This window comes from Prinia subflava, chromosome 6 (assembly GCF_021018805.1).
Source record: "Prinia subflava isolate CZ2003 ecotype Zambia chromosome 6, Cam_Psub_1.2, whole genome shotgun sequence".
Classification (NCBI taxonomy): domain Eukaryota; kingdom Metazoa; phylum Chordata; class Aves; order Passeriformes; family Cisticolidae; genus Prinia; species Prinia subflava.
This window is the reverse complement of record NC_086252.1, coordinates 16,639,702-16,655,554: the sequence shown is the minus strand read 5'-3', so window position 1 is coordinate 16,655,554 and position 15,853 is coordinate 16,639,702. Positions and strand designations below refer to the sequence as shown.

General features: G+C 35.7%; 1 protein-coding gene across 3 annotated transcripts in view; it reads right to left on the bottom strand.

Moving 5' to 3' along the window:
- The window catches only part of PDE11A (phosphodiesterase 11A), a 112,406-nt gene that overhangs the window by 49,967 nt on the left and 46,586 nt on the right, over positions 1–15,853 (bottom strand). For all 3 annotated transcript variants that reach the window (XM_063400442.1, XM_063400440.1, XM_063400441.1), the window contains 6 exons: positions 15,764–15,828; positions 11,696–11,831; positions 9,271–9,346; positions 7,816–7,883; positions 7,330–7,422; positions 4,608–4,658 (listed from right to left, as the gene is read on the bottom strand). In XM_063400442.1, the coding sequence (XP_063256512.1) occupies positions 4,608–4,658; positions 7,330–7,422; positions 7,816–7,883; positions 9,271–9,346; positions 11,696–11,831; positions 15,764–15,828 (489 nt within the window). The remainder of the gene's footprint in view (positions 1–4,607; positions 4,659–7,329; positions 7,423–7,815; positions 7,884–9,270; positions 9,347–11,695; positions 11,832–15,763; positions 15,829–15,853) is intronic.

The window sequence follows — 15,853 nt, the reverse complement described above, 5'->3', positions numbered from 1 at the left end:
CCTTATGGCAATATTTCATGAATGGTCCAAAACAAAGGCCAGATTGCCTTTGTGATGTTTAATTGCTGAGGAAGACTATTGTGATAATAACTGCGATAAACTACTAAAAATTATTTAGTTACAAGCTTATAAATTAATTAAATTAGTTCTAAATTGAAAGATGACATCACAGCAGAGAATAACATAGCCAAGGAATGCTTTCCCTATTGTTTCAAATACTGAAGATAAAATCAGTACAAAAATTTCATTTGTTTTCATTGTGCTGCCCATTGTTATACATTTAGGGATGCGTAAGGCATGAATAACAAATGTTAAACCACACATAACTCTGTCCAAGTATCAAATTCACATAAATCATCATCTTTTGTGGGTTCAATTGTTCACATTGTCAAATACAGTGGCAGTCTTAAAAGTTGTTTCTTTTTGTTTTGGTTCAACTCTTTTCATCTTTCCGTAGTTAAATGAGTGTTTTTAAAAAAGACACAGAAGCCTCCCTATGTGAAGGTAGATCTTAAATAGCCACACCTCAGCCTACAAAGCTGAGAAATGCAGAAATTGTTATTCATGCTACATTTTGAATGGAAGATTCTGTAAAGCAGGTGATACATTATTTTCCATTGTGTATCTCTCCTGTGTGCTGTTTGACCTAAAAAAGGGAATCTCTCCATGGGCTATAAATAATGCATCATAGTCATTAAATATTGATCTTGCTTATACCATTGACAGCTGCACAATTAGGCTTGCTTCTTAAAAATAGCTTCTTGTACATTTCCCATAATAGGACAGTGTTTACATATTCTCTTTGGAAACTACACTGGCTAAATTTAAAGGTGATGTGTGGAGCTGCTTGCTATGTCACAGGACTTGTTCATTATTGTCTCATAAATCAGTAACTCTTGCTATAAATATCCCGTCCTGGACACAACTCTGAGTTCTTTACTCCTATATCTATATTTGTCTAACACATAACTATATTTAGGCTTGCAAACCTGAATTTCAGTAATAACAAACATGGCACTACAGGACAATGCTATAGGATAGCTTCAGTCTTAGATTAATCAGACTTCAAGTGCCTTGTCTATTCCAATGACAGAAATGTTTATAGCACGAGCACTAGCACACAACAGAAATGAAAGAATACTCTTTTAAGTCTAAAATACAAGGGGAAACTGAGTTGCCACAGTTTTTAAAGCCATAGCTATTTCTAACTTCTTGGAAATAAAATTAATATTGATACCATTCAATGGTGCATTACTTTAGCTTATCCTGCCAAAATTGAGTTTGAATTTAGCATAGTTATGTAGATGCAAGAGAGGAGAAGCACTGTGATAAATCAGGCTGAAGACTTCAGACATTCTAAGAGAAATTTGCACTCAAGGTGATTTTTTGTTTGTTTTACTTGCAAATGCCCATGAAAAATAAAGTTTTGGTTTTCTTTCTGTATCTAGAGGAATGGTATCAGAAATCTACCTATCACAGTAATGCTGCACATATCAGAGAACCTAAAAATATATGCATTTAGTATGACTTTAACAGTGTATTTAATTTAAATATTTTTGAAGCCATCATAATCTAAACCTGGAAAAAAAATCTGAAAACATTTAGCCAATTGTACGACATGGTCCATTTTCATATCCTCGTGTTTTATTGTTCCATCCTGTGAACTTAGCTCTGTATTTTTCAAGCTCTACCAGCAACAGTGCTTTGCAATTTTTCCCAGATAAACATCTAGAGAAAGGTTTAATATCTTAAGGGTTTCTTATTAAGTGGGGTTTTCTTCATTAATTCTTAGATGGGATTATAAGAAACAGAAATAAATGTTGTTTATTTTACAGAACCTAGTCACAGTGATTATGCTTAATCCTTAAAAAGATACCAGATATATTTGTGAATTTGTATGTGATTTCATCCACTAACAGTAAGAAATTATTGATGAAATTTCGAGTAAAAAGATCAACTTTAACTGCTTTTGCTAGGCTTTCTATAATGAAATAAAATAATTCACTGGTAAAAGACAGAGGAAAAATAAACTTCAAGTACACTTACAATTTTTCACTTTTTATAAGAATATTCTTGAGATCCTAAACAAATAAAAATTAATGGAAAAACATTTTATGAAGACTATAAAAAATGAGATTTCAAAGAGGGAAAGAAAAAAACCTGTACTACAAGAATATGTAATTATTTCCAAGATCCTGGGGTCCAGTTCCAGTATGTTTGGGATAATGCATTGAGAAGTTGTCAACTCAAATGTACTGCCACTCCAAAGTCATTAATTACTGCTGGGTGCTGTGTCAGTCAGGAGCCAGCAGTGATCTCCTGGCATCACTCCCATTTGGATGTTTCTGTCGTGTGTGTGTCTCTGCTGTGACTGACCCGGGACATCGGGTAAATCGTAACAGGCGTGCGCTCTGACATCTGCCAATAAATCACCACAGAGAGGGGACACTTCCAGCCCCAAACACCCCCAGAGGGAGGGATGCTTTATTAGCCAGCCAAGTCTAGAAGATGACCCTAATATAACAAAGGGCTTATACAAAATATAACGATATAACAAACAGGGAAAGAGCAGTGATTTCAGGGTAGGATGCCTCGGGAGACCTCAGCAGGGAGGCTGGCTGTAAGCAGGGAGATGGGAGCAATTTCATCCCACAGATGGATGGCCCTCTCTGGGATGAGCTCCGTGTCATAGGCCCACAAGTCATGCTGGTTGTCTCTGGGTTGTTGTTCTTTTGTTTCATTTACATCCTGTGATGTAAAAGCATTAACAAAGACTACTTGAGAGTCATTTTGTCAGGAACTAAAGTGAGACTACTGGATATAGATATGGAAAACGGACAGTTTTTCTGAAGAAATAGCCTAACTTACTTTAAGCATAGCTCAGTTATGTTCCTTAGTTTCTCTTCTATGTTCTTTACAAGAAATGTATCTTTTGGAGTTTTATCTTTTGGAGTTATTAATGAATAAATGCTTCTCATTTCCTTTTACTTTATTATTAGCCATTAAATGGATAGTCACATGCCTTCAAGGTAAATAGATAACGAAAAGACATTTCTTACTTGGAGACTGGTCTATCTGTTAATGAAGTCACCTGGGAAAACAAGTAGAATAGGTTCTCATCACACAGATGAGCACCTGAGTCTAAAGAGTAACACAGCAGGCTGTTATTTCAACTACAGAGACTATAAAGGAGAGCTTGTACCTCTGGTACATACAAAAATACTGGTGGAATCCTGAGAGTCACAGAAACTATATTACAGATGCTTATTCTAAGGTAAATGGAAATACCAAAACAAAACAGAAATTTGGTGGTCCTTCATCCCTTTCTTTCCTCCTTCTCAACAGTTCAGTTCTTTTTGCCAAACACTGAATACAACTTACTGTGCACACAAAAGTATTTCCTGCAGTGTTGGGTGATCTTCAAGCATGCTGATTCCAGCAATACTACAGTAATCTCATCTTCAACACACACAAGTGTTGGTAATTGTTCCAGTAACTACAGGGGAGGGAGAACCATTATCACCAGGTATCTATACAGATACCAGGCACAGACATCATTTGGGCAATAAACTGCAAACTAATTAACTAGCAAGAGCTGCCCTTCCTCAGCCCAGATCACTCAGCAGTATCAGCTCTGTGCCATGCGTGTTCCCCCTTTCACCACAGTCGTCCCTGTGCTGCAGAAAGCAGGTTGCAGCCTGACAGCCAGGTGTCAAAATAACCACCCAACATCTTTTTTTCAGCCAGACAAATGCCAGGACTCCAGAGCAGGGAATGCCAGCAGTATGGGGTCACAAGTGTCCAGATCGCCTTCCCAGACCTCACTACAGTCTCTGATGTACTTTGTGTCCAGGAGACCAACAATGATTCCCACCATGAGAGTCTCCAAACAGCTTAGAGGAGCCCTCTACCAGCATTGCCTCCTCACAGCCAAGGAGGCATCACCAAATTTCTCAAGTGCCTCCTCAAACAGGAAAAGACAGTCTCTCACAAAAGCAGCTGTGGAGCGCTGGCAGTGATGGAAGATCAAGGTCACTGTTCCCCCACTTTCTAGCCTATGGCAAGGCAGGATTCAGTGAGAACATGTAATTATTGGTCCCTGCCAGTGCTACATTCAGAGCACATCACCTTCACATTCTGCCAAGGGCACTTACAGGAGTTAGAAGATCCCCCTGTCCAGCCTATGCACAATCAGCATAGTGAATATGCCACTTTTTTAGTAAACACAGGGCAGCTTCCATACTGTAAGATGTAAAGTCCCCAGTTCCTTTCTTTTTCTCTAGTCTCTCTCTCATCTCCTATGGGGTATGATTTCCATGTGATGGTTCCTGCTGAGAGGCCACCAAACCCACACTGACATGCAGTTCCAGTAGCTGGAGCTTGGACAATGGCAATTTGCTGCTGTGCACCCACCACTGCAGCTCTTTATCCTCTGAGAGGAACTTTCCACCTTCCCTGATTAACAGCCTTACATGTAATATATCCATTGTAAATAATTTTTATTAAGATTTTCTGCTTATTAAGTAAACTTCTCTGGGATAACCTAGACAAATATTAATTTACTGTTACAGTGTCAGAAATAAATATATTAAAAACTGAAATCTTACCTTGAATTTATCAACTTCTGCCTTCGAACATGTTGCATGATAAGACAACACCTGTCCCAGAACAAAAGATAAAAACCATTTTTGTACACTTGACAAGCAATATCAAGGCTCCATACTGCAATCTAATCAATTATGTTTAAAGCAAATTTAATTAGCATTTGTGTGATAATTCAGTTCTGATTGACAGCACATAATAGCTAATTACATGTTATCAGACTTACATTTGGCAGTTATACTGCAGGGAATTTTGTATGGAATAATGAACAGTAAGTAATTTAATATTATGAGGATTCCTACATTGTTCTCCTGAAGTTCTACAATCAAAAAAGGAAGAATTTAATGTAAAAATAACAGTAGATTTACAGACTTTTAATAATGCCTTTTGCTCTACTGAAAAGCTTTAATGCCTATACTAGTGGCACACCACTGCATCCAAATATCAGCACCTCTGTGCTGTGTCTGACATTCTCATCTCTAGAATACCATGCTGGAGATGGCAGCATGAAATAAAATGTACAAGACACTCCACATCCACTCTTATTATCTCTTAGTATGCCTCCATTTATATGTAGCACATTCTGTGCTTGTGGGTTGACACTGACACTGAACAAGCACTGCAGAGGAGCCTTCCTGTCTTCTGGAGCCACCATGGTCTGCTGTGCATGGGATGAGCTGCTGGCCATGAGGGAGCTCCCAGAGCACTCCCAGCAAGGACAGCTCCTCCTCCCCACACTGCAGCACCCGACCTGCTGCTGTGCCAGGGCTTTGATACAGGCTTCACACTTTGAAATAATTTTCATCGATGAATGTCTGTTATTCATACAAACACCTAAAGTGCGTCTCACAGGGCTTTAAATTGCAATACCTTGTGGCAGTAAGTCCCAAGAGGCATTTACTCTTATCAGTTTTAGAGGTGCCACCTTTTACAGTAACAGGAATTCATTCCTGCACTATAAAAGAATAAGTAAAAACATAAACTCATTTGTTCTGTACTCCATTTTACTTTGGATGATTATACATCATGTCCTTTCTCAATAATATAAAATAGTATCTATTTTTCTGTCCTACCATACTGCAACTCCTCTCAGAAACTGGTAAGATTAGTCAAATTACATCTTCTGCTATGACAGACTACACTTATTAACAAAATTCTCGAGCTTGTCCTTGATCTGTATTCATTATATTCCTCTAGACTTTTTCACTCTTCCTTAATATTTATTATTCTAATCTTTAAATAATTTGCAAATTTTGAGTCCTTAGTGTAAAAAAAGTATTTAGCCTGGATTTGAATCATGACAACCTTTCCAGATCGTTTATTTATGCTTTGCTCTTCTATTTATTAGTCAATCTTAACAGAAAACCTGTATTCTGATAATTACACCAGAATATATATAATTCTGTACACCAGAATACGGAAAACCTGTATTAGTATATATGGATAAGAATCATATTATTATATATAACAACTTCACTTATTTTACATCTGATATCAATATGATTTTCAAGTGCTATTCATTGCCATTATAGCTAAACACATAAATACTAATGAAGTATTCTATTACTGAAAATCCACAGTCTTCCTCTCATACCATTCTAGTGTTCAGTGCTTTTCTCTTGCATCTTCCAATACTTAATGCAAATATTATCAAGAGCTGTTGCCCATTTATAGAAAAAATTACTCTTCATTGAAGAATAATGGCTGTTTATCAGATCTATACATGTAAGCTTTTCTAGATCAAAGAAAGAAGTTGTATTTTAAACCCAAAAATTTTAATTTTCTTTTATTTCAGTAGCAAGTGACAAACATCTATGTGAAGTTTCATCCCTGTAAATCTGTATGTGACATGTAGCACTGCTTGTTTTTCTTGCCAGGAGGAGCATTCATTCCAAGGTGTCATATTGCACAAATATCTGGGACATATGAGGACTTACACTAATTCATGGCTATGACATGGAAAGCATAAGGGATCTTGCAGGAGGTCTGAAAAGGTAAGCTTTTAACTTTGCCTCCTACATGGGTAGATATGTACAAATAATAAAGAAAGCTGCTTATGCTTAGAATTTCTAACACCAAGTCTTACTGACTTTGGAAAGCGTTAATAGGCCTGTGTGCATCACAGGATACAAACCCACTATGCAGATTAATATCTCAAACTCTGAAGCAAAGCAAAAAAAAAGCCTCTTTATAGTAATTCAGTTGGGTTTGATTTTTTCTTTAATAGAAAGAATTTCATATCTCATTCAGGCCAGTGTTATTTTTGTGGTTCTTATATAAATGGACTGCAGAAACTCATAGGAGTTACACAGGTAAAAGGTGCACACATCAGGGATAGTTAGATCATTTTCTTCTCCTATCACATGTGAAATTTAAAACAATACCAATATCTTAGTGATGTTACCCTTTCCTCAGAGCAATGCTTTAAGATTAATCAGTCATGCATAATGCTTTCGAAAGATCTGAAATTTCATTCAAACCACTCTTAATTATTGTTGTAGGAATAATGTGAATTTGTAAAGCTATCCTCAAAACTCCAGGCCTTTTTCTCTCCAAGATTATTTTCAATGTGATAATGCTTAGAATCTGCAGATATATAATAGACAACAGTGCTATATTGTTGAATCTGTTAGAGAAGTTTAAATAATCATATTTTTTTAATATAGTCAGCTCTTTTACATGTGCCAGTTAGGAGCAAGAAAAGGTTTCACAAAGATGTACACATACGTCCAGAGCCACAGACTGTTTTGCCCAGGATTTCTTCACTTGGTCATACATAATTGTGTTGTTGATACCCAGGCCACAAAAAATAACAAAAGCCTAAAATTTAAAAAGAGAAAAAAGAGAGTAAATTATGAATCAGTTATAATACAAGCACGAAATAATAATAAAGCAGTTATAATACAAGCACAAAGACGAATACTGTCTTAATCATTAAAAGAAATTGCATGGAAATATCAGGAATAATCATGTTTAAACAATTTATTTTAAGAGTGCAGGTGAGTCACTGGCCTCCAGATGAGAGATTAGATGCCAGAAACCTGTTTTAATTAGGATGCCACCTTCTAAGTGAGAATTTCTGAGAATTAATGTCAAACCACAAATATAGACAAGATATTCTCTCCCCATCCCTGGAGTGGACTGAAGCAGATTACTGAGAAATACCAAATGCTACTGAAAAAGTATATTAATGCTGAACTGAATGCCTCTTACTTCAAACAGTCGCTGGTCAGCATCGTCAAAGGATTTCCCATCAAGCCTGTTCAACACTTGAGCTACCCCTTTAGAAAGAGTTAATATGAGTTATAATCTTCATTCATTAATGCACAATGCAGAATGCTTTATTCACTGGTAAAATATAAACCACATATTTCAAAATAAAAAGCAAAATGCAAGCATTTATTCTGAAAATAATTAAACAAAGATGTGCAATAATTTGATTGTTTTGATACCAGTACTGTCAGCTGTTATTCTTTACTTTCTAAGTATAATGCTGCAAATCTAAATGTTACTCACAGGGCTTTTCACAAAAGGTTAAAGATTTATTTGAGAAAGAACTTGATCACTTTGGTAACAGCAATCACATAAGTTGTCCTAAAGATTTGGAGTTCCCAATACAATTTACTGAATCAGCACTTTCATGCCTAAAATCTTAGTTAGTTTAGCATCACCTGGGCTTATAAACTCTTTTTTACTCATGACTGGTTCATTGATTTACTGAGCGTAAAAAGCAATTTCCAATGATGAAATGCTAATTTCTACTATAACAAATATTTCTATTTCATCTAGCTACAATAAGCCCTTAGAAAAATACTGTAAGTGTAATCAGCTGCCAAGAGTCCAGATTATTTCTTGCTCTTGAAGATCATGTGGAGTTCACAACAAACAACAAGATGTATTTTTAAAAGACTCAACTCTCACATCATCTCTGCTGAAGAAGCTCAAAGATCCTGCATGACACCAGTGCCTCCAGCAATGCACTGCTGATCTCAGCTGTCCCTGGCACCACACTGCACTAACTCCTGCCCTGACAGTATAAATTGCTATTGCTTTGACGTCAGTTCTTCTGAGGTAAGTTAGCAGAAGGATCTGGCACTGTTATTTACAAGCACTCCTTTTTGTACAGGAAGCACGTAATAACACAGGGCCAGCTGCTGGGGTAGCATAGTTGTGAAGCATCCTATCAAAGATCCCCTAAAACTCTGTCACATCCTGATCCAGCAACCATCACTGCAACAGGCAACTCCCACCACTGCCACAGCCCCTGCAGCAAATCTTCCCTGACTGCATGCAGGGTTTATCAGTAGGGGGAAATTACCACCTAGCTTGACTGCAGAAACAGCTGCCCATGTATTAAAGAGGGAGACCCAAGAAAAACATCAATGCATATAAAGCATTTTTTCACTAATTTGGTTAGAATTTCTGTTTTCATCTCATTAAAGTCCAGTACAATATATAACTTAACAATGACACAACTGGAAAGCTGAAAAAGTCCATACAGTATCCAAGTCAAAACATCCCTTCTTGGATACTTAGCATGCATCCCAGGTACCCTAACTTCCTAACAATATTCAGCTGGGAAAAAGGAGAAAAAGTAACACAGAATTAAAAAGATAGAAGTAAATTTACATTAGCACAAAAATTACACAGCCATGAGGAAACTCTTACCAATTATTTGGTGGGTGCTGTTCCATATAGGAACACACAGAACAGATCTTATGTGAAAGCCAGAAATTTGGTCAGCCTAAAATAGAAATAAAACTTTCCATTAATGGTGCTGTTTTCAGCCTTTTAAATCACAGTAATAGAAATGTCAAGGAGTGAGTTTACTTTATAAATGCCATTTCATATGAATCAGCTCTCAGAAAAAATTCTGCTGAAACTTCCATCCACGGTAAGCAAAAGTCATAACGATTATTCTAAAAATTGCCAAAGAAAATACAAACATTGGCATCTTTGCCACATTAAACTTACACTCCTTGACTCTGATTTGGCACTAAAGACAAACTAAACTTGAGACAAATTCTGGATTACTTACACTGGTGGATTAGCAGAGATAACTTTCACTGAACTACTTTGCCTTAGAAGTACCCTTCCCAATTGTCAAACAGAAATTTGACTTAGCAACACAGCTGTAAAAGGAAGCTTATGGGAAATACACTTTCAGAAGAAACATGAGAGTAAGTAGGGAATTGAGCAGAAATGCAAGTCAGGAAGAAATGTAAAGATTGTGCCAAACCCTAGATTTGAGATAATTTGTCCTTTTATTCTAATGACAATTTACTGCCTCATTTATTGTTTTCTATCTAACATAATATACAACTTCATAATTTATTTTAAGTGTCACTGATTCTTTCTTTTCTACAATTAATAAGCTTTATTCTTTAGTGTCACTGCAGCAAAATCTAATGAACAGAAAACAGTTTTTCAAATGAGATTAGAGGGTGGAATGAGTCCACTCACAGAAGACCAGGAGATGTTTTACCAAAACTGCCACTGCTACAGGCAACCTTTAATCGAAGACAACTAAAACTGCAGCAATAATTCATACAAGGGAAGCAGGGTAGGATCACTGTGAACTCCTAACTAGCAAAAGATATAACTCAGGTTTTAATTAGGTTACTGCCTATTCATACAGACTCAGAACTCATCACTGAAACCAGTGTGGAATGACACCTAAAATCCAGGGGAGTGGGGTAATAATTGATTCAAATGTATGTCTTAAAATGAGCAGCAAAATACTTTTGCATTAAATTCTTGATGAATGAGTTGAAAATTGAGCATCAACATTTACAAATGAGAAGCAGTGTTCTGAGCAAAAAATAAGAGATGGTTTTCAACAGAAGCAGAGAACAGAATTTCTGTTCATAACTACAAATATATGATTGTAAGTAATAAGGGATACTATGTTTCTCTTGACTGTAGAAATAATTGAGTCGAAAAACTGAATTTAAGAATTAAATTTTCATAGGAACCCATCAAAAGAAAATGATTATTGCCCTTTTAATAATTTTCTTTACATATATTGGGTTGTGCCTCCAACTTGGAAAGGACTAACTGTGAAACAAATAAGAGATAGCTGAATTATTCAGGACCTGATATAATACAAGTACAATTGCAAACATCAAGGACTGGCATGCTTAACGTTAGTATATCTAAACACCCCAGGCATTAATTGTACTTCTTGCAATTCTGAACAGATTAACATCAATGCAGCTTTCTTTTATACTTTTACAGCAGGCCCCTTTTATTTTTTCTTGTTTCAAAAATTTCTGCTGGTTTGAGAGATAATCCCTTTAATGACACATGGAATAAAATTGGAACCAAGCAAATTCTCAGCATGAAGCCCTTCCAAGAACACTTACTGTAATAATATATTTTAGGAAGCTTTCTGACCAAGGCTATGATTAATGTGCTGTCCAGCTGCTGGCCAAGTCCCCCACAGTAATGCTGGATTAGAATCCAGTGAAGATTTTGTCCTTCCCTATGCCTCTAACATTTATTTAGATGTTAAGTATACTTATATTTTTTATCTGTAGCTACACCTTTCTAGCAGGAAATGAATACCTTAAGATACACAAACGACTTTTATTGGGAGTGATATGTATCTTGAAGAAGTATCCAATCCAGTGTGTATTTGAGCAAATTAAACTGTTGGTTGGCTAAGTTAGATCACAAACAACATTTGTCTGTCTGGATACCAGCTCTATTTATGCTCTGTCTGTGTATAGACCCAGTCACCCTAACAGCTAATAACACTGGTGCTGCTAACACTGAACACCAACAAATTTTCATGAATAAAAGTAAGTTTGTATAAATATCAAGGCAATTGGTAGTGGAAGTTATCACTTATAAATAGGAAAAAAAAATCATAGACAAAGTAACTTCTTAAAGTCATACACTAATTCAGTGATCTGTGTTTACAGTATAAAGACATGTCAACAACAGAAGACCAGAAGAACAACTTCCTGGATAGAAAAAATAATTCAAAATAAATATTCACACATCTCACAGCCACTTGGATATTAAAAAAAAAAATATTAGTCACGGTGCTCAAAAGTAATATATAATTACATTTGTGAACATCTCTTACCTCAGCATCAAAGCGAGGATCCTGGTAGGCATCACTGATGTTCACTGGGAGACCTGTGGAAGCCACGAGTTCAGCGATGCTGTTATTTATTAGCCAGTCAGAATAAGATGATGATTTTTCCACGCTGTCTTTGAAACTGTCAAATTGCAGGGCAAGGGAAAGAAATAATACCGTCAACGTTAATTGCAAGTCCAGCATGTCTCATATGCACACTAATAGGAACAGCAGAACCATTCACAACTATTAATGGTTACCATAAATTAGCTATAGAATAATAATTTGTGTTACTGAAAGGGTTCCTCAAAAATTCTCTCCTTTAAATAACTCTTTCTATTGAAAATAGTATTGGTGTCTCAAGTAAATAAAATATTTGATAAATTTTACCTATGAATCAACAATAGATTGTGTTCTAAGTTTCTGTACAGGACTGCTCATGAAAAGCAACCAGTAGTAAATAATGTTTTCTGTAGAGTTACCTTAAAATATATAATTTTAAGATTTTTTAAATTAAGCTAATAATCTGTGATATTTTCAATTTTTATTTTCAATAATTTTCCTGTCAAAATGACATTTCTTAAAACTTTGTCATCTGAAATCCAGATCAGAATGACTGAAGAAGGGATCATTAAATGAGTCTTAAATCAATACTGCAAGTATATTTCAGCAGGTGGATCCAAGTAGTGACACAAGACATGAAAGCTTCCTTTTCTTTTTACCTGGTCGAGCTTCTGCCACAATTACTGAGGGGCTAGAGAGCTATCACTAAATGAGCATAAGACACTAGAATTATGGCCTCAGCACACTCCACCAAAGCTTCTCCAGAAAACTCAGTGTCTACACAGACCTTAAAGTCCTCACCTCATACCTCACCTAATCAGCAGGAAAGTTCCCTTTGACTTATTTCAGGCAGGTTTCTGACATTGGCAATGTCTGACTACTCACATGTGGAAAAGAAAAATAAAAAGAAAAAAAAAAGAAAAGAAAAAAAAAGCACCTCTTGTCTTAGTTTCAAGAAAAAAACCTATAAAATTTTAACACCTGAGAAACATTACTTAGAAAAAATTTTATTAAGAAGCTAAGGATAAGATTGCAATAGCTTGAGGCTTTGAGTAATGCTCATGAATGAAAGCAGGCTGCACAGTAAAATCCTTGAAAGACTCAATTGAAGTGAAAGGATTGATTTTTGTTGACTGCATTGATTTTCTGGAGACTAATTCAAATACATCATTCATATGAAAGAAAACTTAATATGCTTAAAAGTCTAAAAATAATAATGATTTACCAAAATCTAAAGGAATCAACTTTCATTTGGGATAAGAATTTTGAGTGACTGTAATAAATGTTATGTGTATACTTTGACAGAGACCTTTATGTAAATATAACAGGTTTTGAGCTAAGTAAAAACCCCCCACATTTATAATTTTAAATTTAATTAATAATTTAATTTATTTCAAATACTTTGGAAGGAAAAAAATCTTTAAGGGTAAGGATCTAATTTCAAATGCATAGTTACCAGTCCATAACTTATCTGAATGGCATTCTCCTTCTCATATTAGACACATAAATCAGAACTGCATTATGGGTGTCAAGCACTTTAAGCAGCAAATGAATTCAAGTATAAAAAACAAGACTAAATTCATGAATAAGTTTTAAAAGAGGGTTCTATTATGTTCTCTCCATTCCTAACAAGCACTCCACACCCATACTCCAGAAGACAGGCACATCAGCCCAGGGACACTAAAACAGTGGAGGGGTTTCAGCACTTCCTCTCTACCAGCCCAGGTGGGAAGGAGCACAGATATTTTTGCCCACACAGCTCATACTCTGGCCAGGCTCATCTTCATCTAGATCACATCAGAACTGAGCCTTCAAGGAGTCTAAGATTTATGTAATGTTTTTTCAAAGGGAGAGAAAATTCAGAGGGTTTGGCAAACTTGTACTTCAAGAACAAAATTGCTGGGAAAAACAAGAGCATCAATGTGCCAGTATGGATTATAAACAAACTCGATCATGGTGTGTGATGAATAATTGCAAACTGAAGAGATAAACACAAGTGTGGCCCGGCAAGGTATTTCTTTACAAAAAACAGTAAAGAAAATAGATATGAGTATTTACTATGATATTTAGGGATTTAACAGGTGAGCTGCTATCATGCAGATATAAGGAGGGCAAAAGAAAAGCCAACTTCTAAAACTGTGTGAGAAAGTATATTAGGGAATAAAATATTGTCTTAGGACCTTCTTTCTCATTTAGATAAAACTTATAATGAGAACTGTTCTCAGCCTAAAATTTCTTTGGATTTCAACTAAAATTTTAAAGAAATAATAGTTTTCTTAACTGCCGTAATGATGAAGAAACTTGTCTTACCATTTTTTTCCTACATGAAAATTCTCATGACTTTACAGCAGTTACAGCTGTAGAATGTAGAATGAAAAGGGCAAGACTCACTAGAAAAAAGCTCAAATGTCAAGGGCTCCCAGCATTGTTCTGTATCCTAAATAACCTTTATTTTTTCACAATAGTGCCAATAACTCAAGCTGTGCCTGTGCAAGCTCCAAATGTGACATCATACCTGCCAGACTAACCTTGGTCTTTGTAAAAGCAACTTCACTCTCCACAGGAAAAAATCATCAAAGAAAAAGCTAGAAAATTTTTAGTTCAAAATGCATAGAAATATACCTTTATAAATCTTATAAAGACTAGCTACCAGGTTGCATGTGTTTATTCATGTCTTGGACTCAAAATAATCTTGACTACATGAAGAGCAGGCTACTACAAACTGCTTTGTAGCAACACGCTAATATAACTATGGTAACAAGAAATGAGCCAGCTTGGTTATCTTGACACTACTCTACATTGTTTTGACTAATCTGGCTGCAGATCAAGTTTGAGAAAAACAGGAATAACAGCCACATTCCTTGAATCATATTCCTGTCCCTGCTTAAAAGAAATGTATTTTCACCCCCTAGGAAAGACCAACTGCTCCTCTGAAACTCTTTATCAAAAGCAGTAACTTGTGATTGCCAGATGAATCAACAGATTATTTATTCATATTTAAACCTTCCTATTTTTTTGTGCTTGTTTTCCATTTGCTTCACCATTCCCATACCAGAACATGGAAGGGAGATAGCTTCTACCTGTATTTCTGTGTGGCCCTGGACTCTGCTGTCAGCTTGCACATCTTAGAAATTTTCTAACACTCCCAATTTTTCTAATGCTGTGAAATCAATACATGAAATGGTTTATCACCATGACAGCCATTTGATATGGAAAATTCTCCTTCAGAATCAGTATGAATTAATCTGCATAAAACCTGTGTGATAAACACTGAGCCCTGAAAGATGGAAGAAATGTTCTCACAATAGCCCTGAATCTTCATCCCCTCATTTGGTATATAGGAGATTTTATGTGAACTGCCACCAGTGGTGTAGCCTTGCAGGGATTGATATAACAACCCCACATGAACAAAAGGTTCCTTTTACTACTTAAAATTGGCCCTTTATAAATGTTTACAGATCCTACTAAGCAAAACATATACTTCCATTTTGACTGGATTTCCAAACAAGATTTAGTCACAGGAACACAGTTTCTAGGAAATACATATGCTCTGCGGTTTCTAGGCTTTCCAATTTGACAACAGCAGAAATAAAATTTTACTGGAAACCTTTCAACACAACTGTAAAGAGGAATTTTGTAAGAGATCAACAATCTAAAATAATTTTGTAATTTTTACTTCAATATTAATCATGCAAAACAACACCTGCATATTATCAATGAGTTCAACCAAAAAAGTCAGTTTTCCTCTGGTTTCTTATCTGAGACACTGATACCGTGTTACAGCATATATACACGCACAAACATACATATAAAAAAATAGGCACATATTTTTATTCAAGTAAGTCTCCATTTGAAGTAAGCAGGAGTCTAGTCTGAGTAAAAAAAGTGAGCTCACACTCTTCAATCAAATCTACACTCATTTCCATTAAAAAATAAAATCTTGACCAAGCAAACTTTAAAATAATGTGAAAAATGAAGTTATCCATATCCATGGAAGACATGAGCACTAACCTGTTATCAGTCTCAGCACTGCATTTTGGAGATAACAGTTCAAAGGATTTTGTAAACTTCACCACCTGTCACAAAACAAGTAACTTAAAA